The sequence below is a fragment of the Primulina eburnea genome, chromosome 11 (assembly GCF_022965805.1).
Source record: "Primulina eburnea isolate SZY01 chromosome 11, ASM2296580v1, whole genome shotgun sequence".
Lineage (NCBI taxonomy): Eukaryota > Viridiplantae > Streptophyta > Magnoliopsida > Lamiales > Gesneriaceae > Primulina > Primulina eburnea.
Window position 1 is genome coordinate 15,826,632 of NC_133111.1, and position 8,568 is coordinate 15,835,199.

At 33.8% G+C, this 8,568-nt stretch overlaps 1 protein-coding gene across 1 annotated transcript; it reads left to right on the plus strand.

The window, feature by feature from the left end:
* Positions 1-5,969: 5,969 nt before the first annotated feature.
* Positions 5,970-7,029, plus strand: LOC140805430 (uncharacterized). The gene is made up of 2 exons (XM_073161701.1): positions 5,970-6,164; positions 6,319-7,029. The coding sequence occupies exons 1-2, from the start codon at positions 5,970-5,972 to the stop codon at positions 7,027-7,029; spliced, it is 906 nt and encodes a 301-aa protein (XP_073017802.1).
* Positions 7,030-8,568: the final 1,539 nt, after the last annotated feature.

The window sequence follows — 8,568 nt, forward strand, 5'->3', positions numbered from 1 at the left end:
TGAGTAGTTTTATTAAAATTTTTAGTATGAATTAATCTTTCTTGTATAACATTTTTGATCAATGGAGGAACAACTTCACTCTTTTTATTCAATAAGATACCAAAGTGCATGATTGACTCATTCGTTATTAGAAATAATCGCAGGAATCTATACCACTATAAATCATAGCATGACAATTTTTCTTATAAGAATTATCAATTAATAAAGTAATATGAATATGTCATTTTATATATAATCATACTTAAAACAGATAAATATTTTTGATTTGGATCATGAAATGAAAAATCTTGAAAATTATCAAAACCTTCATAATTAAATATATAGCGTCCAAAAAATTTGAAGGTCCACGTGAACCACATGCATGCAAGTTATCAAATTTCTTATGTATTTGAATTAATTTATTTTAAGGCATTAAATGCATGATTTTAACACCAGTATATGTGTTTAATTCATGGTTCATTAAGATTGCATGATATAGAGCTTTTAGCAGTATTTTACGCTCGAACGAGGAATGAAGACCGTGGACAATTAATGAAAAATATTTTTATTAAATAATTATTTTAATTATTTAATATATGGTGTAAATAAGGGTGATTTTTAAATATGGGTCTTGTTAAGGTATTTTTACCCATCGAATCATATTTTAAACCGACACGTGAATTTTAGCAAGTCAAGGGACTTTTTGAAGGTTCGAGCATTATTTTCAAAAATGCACCTAAACGAAATATTTTACAAGGGTGTTTCTGGGCTTAATGGGCCTACTTTAAGATATATTAGGCCTAAAATTCTACTCATCCTCATTATTTTTAATTTAGGCCTAATATACACCTAATATTATATCTAACCCTACACAAAACCCTAACCCCATCCGCACTTCATATTCCGGCTGCCCCACCCTCTCCACCTCCAGCAGCAGCTCATGAAATTTCAGCAGCCATCTTGCTTGGTTTTTTCTAGTTTTGTAAAGGAACTCATCCCATCCCTCCGGTGCCCGTTCTCGCGATTGTGTCAAGGTGTCCGAGCGTAAATATGCAAGGCACGCCCTATACCTTATTTTTCTCATCATTCACATCAATATATATCTATTTGTGTGTTTATGCATGAATAAACATCAGCTCTACTAAGTTATATGCATATGGATCGAATGTGCATGGAAACACTTCACTTTTCTTCATGTAACTCACGTTTTTGTTGACATGGTCGTAGGGGTTGCTGTGTTTGACGTTAACAGACGATTTGCAGCAGGTTAAGTGAAGGTTTAAGTGTTGAGATCAGGTCTGAATCATGCGGCTTAGGGGTCGATCGGATCTTGTGTCTTGGTGGTTGTTATGGCTAGATCGGGTAAAAGGGGTGAGATCAGCGTTCATGCTCTCAGTTCAAGCCGTGGTCCAGACACTGATGGGTACGTTTCAAGGCCGGGAATGGTCCATGATCTGCTGGACGCAAGGTTGGAAGTGGTTCGAATGTTATGTGGCAAGTTGGGTTGCTTCATGGGTGAGCCGAGCGATCCGATGGGTAGAGGCTGTAGACGTGTGTTTGGTTGGTCCATGAGGGAGCTCATGGCTCGACCTTGGTCTTAGGATAGTTGGTTAAGGGCTGGTCACATTGGTTTCGAGCCTAGAGTCGAGTTGTGGGAGCTAGGTGCACTAGGGTTCGAAAGTTCTTAGTGCAGAAAATTCCAGCAGCTAGTCGAGGGTTTTCGAGGGCTTTAGGTGGTTTGAAATGTGTTATTTAAGGGCTGGTCACGTGTGGTTAGGTCTTGGTTTAAGTGTGGAAAAGGTTGGTTGAGTTTCAGGTTAATTCGGGTTAAAACCGGGACCTCGGTCCAAGTTTTAAAACGAATTATACAAAGTACTGAATGAGCTCGAGTTTACGTCTAGGAAATAATTCTAAATATGTTTTGAGGTGTTTCAATAAGTTTGGTTGGCTTTGGGTCATAATTTTGAAGTTCGGGGTAAAATGGTCAATTAGTGTTTCCGGGGGAAAAAATGATCATTTTGTATCCAGGTCGAGTTAGCAATCTTGGCATCGCCCTGATAATCAAAAATTACATGTTTTAAAATATATATTTAATATGAACATGATTTTTTATGGAAATTCGGAAAACACGTTGCATGCTTAATTTTAAGAAAATGTAAGCATATGTATGATTTTTATAAGTGATGAATACGATAACATGTTTTGAAGGAGGAGAATTAGTTGTGACTAACACGAATACGAACATGTAAGAACAAGGCTCAGTGGATGGGTAATATTGTCGTTGATGTCCCCGCCGTCGGGTACCACGGTTATATGTAAGTGGATCCATTGAATTAGAGCTGATACGAAGGTGATAACTAATGATCTGAATTCAATTAAGGAAAAGAATACGTATATGATGACACAATATGACATGATTTGATATGTTTATGTTTACGTTTATGTTCATGCTTTGAAAAATCATGAAAGTTACTTTATTTACAGTACTTTTCACTGTTGCATGATATATATACGCACTTGTTAAACGGTTCATGTGTCTTGAGTGTTCAGTCTCATTATGTGTGAATTGTGCAGGTGAGCAGTTTGTTGATGAGGAGAATTGGAGGCGCTGGAGAATGAGTAGGCTGAGCTAGGGTGCACATGTTAACCGGCGGGTCTTGCATTCTTCCGCATATTATGATCATGAGTCATGAGTCAAGTGTGTAAACAATATTTTAAATGTTTTTGCATCTCTTTATACGTTGATGATTTTGACAGACGTTGAGTATTTTAAAACAGTAGACTAGGAGATTGATTTCATTTTACGATTTAATTAATTGTAGTTATTTTAATCAGTAGTTGGACGACTTTTAAAATGCGTGATTGACTGCTTTTTATTGCATGCATATGTTTGAGGATTTCCGAAAAGATCTTTAAAAAAATTATTTCAGTATAATTTTAAGCAGTAGATGTTTCAAAATACTAAATCTTCTTTGTTATTTTCAATAAGTTAAATACGATAATTTAAACTATTTTTGTTTTGCTGTAAAAATTTTATTTGTTCCTTAACATTATTAATCTCTTTAATCAGATCCAGTATAGTAACTGTTTGGTTACTATATTTTTTCTGTATAAGAATTTTTTTACTTCTTCCATAGAATAAGCTTGTTCTTGTTTATTAAGAATATTATTTTTTTACTTCTTTCATAGAATAAGCTTATTCTTGTTTATTAAGAATATTATTACTAATTGTTGAAGCACTATTATTTATTTGATCTATAATTATAGATTTTAAAATTGGATCCTTAATCATTTTAATGAATTCTAAAATTTTATTATTTGTTAAAACATTAATATTACGACACATGAAATTTAGACATAAGTTTATAAAAATCATCATTTTTATCATTGATAGTACTTAGATGATTTATACAAGATTGTCACTGAATACAAGTATCAAAATCTTCTTTTTCAAAGTTAATGAATCATATTACGACCCATGAAATTTAGACATAAGTTTATAAAATTCATCATTTTTATCATCGATATTACTAATAGATGATTTATACAAGATTGTCATTGAATACAAGTATCAAAATCTTCTTTTCAAAGTTAATTGATTCATTATTTATAATAAAAAAAAGATAAAATAGTGTAAATGTCATTTTGTCGTGAATGTGTTGTGTTGTTAAATTATTAACTTAGTTTTGAATATTGATTATTGTTTTATCTATTTTAATTTTTTATATGCTTTGAATTATATTTTATATTTGAAGATAATATATTGTTGTTGTTTTCAAATAAATTAATATTCTAATATTTTTCTATAAAAAACCGTAAACCGGCCGCAACCGGTTGAAACTGCTCAAAAATGCAAGGTTAATTTTCTATGTAAAACAGTAATCATTTTTTCAAAATACTAACCGACCGCATATGACAATTCGGTTTAAATTTTTTAAAAATAATCGCAAAACCATACCATGATCACCCCTAATTAAGTGGGTCATTTGCAAATTTGAGCTCCAAACAAAAAAAATATTAAGGTCAAGGGCTTTAGAATATTTTTTTGGTCAATAGACCTTATTATAATTAATAGCTAATCTAAATATTAATTAATAGGGTTTTGAGCTAATTGAGAAAACCCAACTTCCCCTCCCCTCCCTCCTCGTTCTTTCAGGTCATGCTCAAACTTTGATCTCTTCTTCCTTTGCATCATCGCTATTGTCCATTTATTTCCATTTTTCTCATTCTCAATCTTCATTTCATTCTTAGCATTCTCAACCTTTTCATTTTCTTTTCTCCAAGGTATTTTATTTGGCCATTTATGTTTTCATAGGATCATTGGAATATCAGTATAAGGTATTTTATTTGGCCATTTATGTTTTCATGTGTGTGGATTATCAGCTACTCAAGTAATTTGATTTCTTATTCGGTTTGTTAAAACATTTATTTCAGTCGGTTAAATTATATATTTCAGTCGGTCAATAGCATTCAGTCGGTCGGTTAAATCATATATCATTGTCGCTTAATATCATTGAGTCAGTCGGTTCATATTCAGTAGGTTGAAACATTTATTTCCGTAGGTTAAGTTATGCATTGCAGTCGGTCAATATCATTCAATCAGTCGGTTATAGTTATATATTTCCAACTCCCTTACATCCATTATTTATACTTTTTTTTTCAGATTGTGTGGACAGCGATATGATTCAAATCTTAATTAATTTTGATGGTGAATGGAAGGTTGATGGTGAACATAGATATTCATGGTGTGATGGAAGTAATTCGGGATGGCATGCTATATCTATTGATGATAGTAATGTAAGGATTGAAGATGTTGAAGATGCAATTTTTGAGACACTTCATTTGGATAGACATGATATGGTATTGAAGCTAAGTTATTTGCCAAAATTTGAGGTATCTAATCCAAGGCCAATATATATAAAAAGCTCAAGAGCATTGACAACATATCTGTCTTTTGGCGTTTCAAATGTTAGACCTTTGCTTCATGTTGAAATTATCAAAACAAGTGGCTTTGAAACAAGTTATGAAAAAAATGACAATGCTAAAGATCTTGAAGTTTGTAGAGATCATAATGAGGAGATGATTGACAATTGTGAAACTGAAGTATATGGTGGTAATGAGAGAACATATGATGAATATTTTGATGGAGTATTTTTTGAGAATGACTTAGACAATGAAATGAATGAGCATGAGAATGGGGTGGATGAAATAACAAGTATTGATAATGTGGTAACAGAAATGGTTGAGAATGAATTTTTTGTGAATGAAGAGAATCATGTTGAAGAGCTTACATTGTGTACAACACATAATACACAAGTTGAATTTTCTTATCCTGAACAAGATGTGCATGATTCTACATTATTAGCCACAGTAGGAGATGTTGAAGGGAATGTGACTTATTCTTTTAATGATTTGTCTAATTTTTTTGTCGGTCAAGAGTTTGAGAGTAAAGATGAATTTCAAACAGAATTGTTTAAGATTTGTTTAAATGCGTCCTTTGAAATAGATGTTCGAAAATCCAACAAAAAAATTTATGATGTTAGATGTGTTACACCGAGTTGCAGTTGGAAAATACGTGCATCACAAATAGAGAATTCATCACGATTCTCTATACGTGTTTATCGTAACACACATACTTGTGACCTTTCATATCGGAGGAAAATGCATCGACAAGCAACATCAGACTTTGTAGCAAAGATTTTGGTTGAAAATTTTAAAGGACAACTCAGTTTGCCTGAACCAAAAACCATAGTTACAATGATGCAAAATAAAGGTGTTGAAATTAGTTACTTCAAAGCATGGAGGGGAAGACAACTTGCTTTGGATAAGTTACTTGGCAGTCCTAAGAGAGTTATCGAATTATGCCTTCATATTTGTACATGATTGAACAAGTAAACAGAGGCTCGAAAACTGATTTGGTGACAGATTCAACAGGTAGATTTAAATATATGTTTCTAGCATACTGGACATGCATTGATGGATTTCGTAGAATGAGAAAAGTTATATCTGTTGATGGAACATTTTTAAAATGCAAATATAGAGGTTGTTTACTTGTTGCTACAGCCCAAGATGGTGACTTTCATCAATTTCCTATAGCATGGGCCATTGTTGACTCTGAGAATGATGATTCATGGACTTGGTTTATGCAGAAGTTGAAGGAGTTTATTAATGATGATCTTAACTTGGTAATCGTTTCTGACAGACATATATATTATTAATGTTGTTCGTACTGTATATGAGCATGCATCACATGTACATTGCTCGTGGCATCTTTCACAGAACCTTAAAAGAGTGTCTGGCGGAAAAGGTGGGATTGATTTGTTTATGAAAACAGCATAGGCATACAAAGTGTCTGAATTTGATGAGTTATACGGATGTTTGAAAGAGAGGTATCCTAACATTGCATCGTATCTTGAAATGCATTCATCTCCTGACAAATGGTCTAGAGCTTATTCCCCTGGTGCTAGATACAATATAATGACGACAAATGGGGTAGAGTCAATAAATGCAAAACTTAAGACTGAAAGAGAGATGCTTATTGTAGCATTGTTGGATGCAATTCATAAATTAACTTCAAAGTGGTTCAACATGCATCGAAATGCAGCAGGTTCAGCTACGAAGACACTTACTCCATCGACAGAGGCTATCTTGAGAGCTAATTTTACATTGTCACAACGGTTAAAAGCATCTCAACTCAATTCATTTGAGTATCACGTATACGATGATGGGAAGGATGAAGTTGTTAATTTATCTGATAGATCTTGTAGTTGTCGAGTGTTTCAAATTGATAAAATTCCATGCGCTCATGCAATTGCAGCAATTTATGGGGCAAAATTAGATTTGTATGACTTTTGCTCGCCCTACTACTCATCACAAATGTGGGCCCTCGCTTATGCTGATACCATATATTCGGTGCCCATTGCAAATGAATGGAACATTCCAGATCATTTTAAATACAATGTACTTCCCCCGGATGTCAAGGGGAAACGTGGTAGAGCACAAAAGGAAAGAATTCCTTCTATTGGGGGAGTTTGGTCGGAAGCGAAATAAAAAATGTGGTGTATGTCATGAATCTGGCCATTACCGAAAAAAATGCCCTAAGAGACAAACTGATGTGTAGACAAGTTGTTTAATATTTTGTTTACGATGTTGTATTTGCATGTTGATTAGTTTTTGTCAAGTTTGTTGTTTGAACAAGTTGTGCATGCAGATTCAATGTGGGGACCCGAACGCTAATCAAGTTCTTAATCATCATTGGGACTAATTATTCAATTATAAAACAGGGTCTAAATTTTTTTTTTTAAAATTGCGGAACGTAGTGACGTACAACAGATACACATCTCAGTATATAAAATACAATACAAGTCCTGTACTGCCTGCATTCAAACTAAACTAAGGTTTAACAACTCATGTCAAGTGTTCCAACCCTATTATACATCAAAATCAAAGTCCGGAATCTCCACTCTAATCACGATCTTTCTTCATCTCCTCAACCCTGAACCTGTCCCACCTGTTGTCATGTACACATACAGACAAGACAACAGCCGGATAATTCCGGTGAGAATATAATCCCAGTATAAATCAACGAAACATGCAATCATATAAACAAATATAAAGCATGTAATCAAGTAACAGATATATGTATCAACATCTGAAACATAATCAATATCAAACTGTCGACAATGCTCGTGACTCCACGACTCAGACTAGACTCAATCCTAGCCTAGGGATCCCGGTTTCCAGACATTGGCATTCCATATCGACCAACAGTGATAGAAAAGACTCCAGTTCTATCCACGTCGATATAGCATCGATTACCAGTCATAGAAGAAGCTCTGTTTCTATCCACATCAGTATAGTATCGATCACCAGTAATAGAAGAAACTCCAATTCTATCCACATCGATATAACATCGATCAACAATAATAGAAGAAGTTATAATTCTATACAAATCGATACAATACTGATCACCGGTAATAGAATGAGCTATAATTCTATCCACATCGATAGCCAATTATCTAGCGACAGACGATGACACTTCCGCCAGTACAATATCTCATGACATCGTGCAATGTGCCCGTGGTGATCCCACCACTATCAGTCACTTCTGTCATAAGACTACTCGTCTAATACCTGCTATCTATAAATCAAGAGAACAAGTATATCAACCAAATCAATGCAATATCAATGCAATAAAGTAAAGTATGTGATTTAGGGAAACTCAAGTCTAAACCGACTCAAGTCGATCTCCCAATACCACATTGACTTATACCTTTCTTTCGTCGGTTTCTGGCTCAGTCGAAGTCCTGAATTCACAGTCTGTCTGGCAATGACAATATCAATAATCTCATGTCACTATACCGTTCAAATCAATAACAATCTGATCAATCTTGATTTAATTCAAAATCAACGGCATAACGGTACAATTTCAATATCCTCGTCAATACAACATCACCAGATAATAGTTACAATCCATAACTCATATCCAATACATTCTATAATCAATCCATAATCCAAATCCGTCCCAAAATCAATCCATATATTCTGAAAAATCATAACAATTCCATAATCAATCTGTTTCTTAATCTG

Bases quoted from the DNA above. Each gene is read 5' to 3' on its own strand.
- LOC140805430 (XM_073161701.1), top strand. From the start codon at position 5,970: ATGAGAAAAGTTATATCTGTTGATGGAACATTTTTAAAATGCAAATAT. The intron at 6,165-6,318 runs GTAATCGTTTCT...AAAACAGCATAG, and splicing joins TTAATGATGATCTTAACTTG to GCATACAAAGTGTCTGAATT.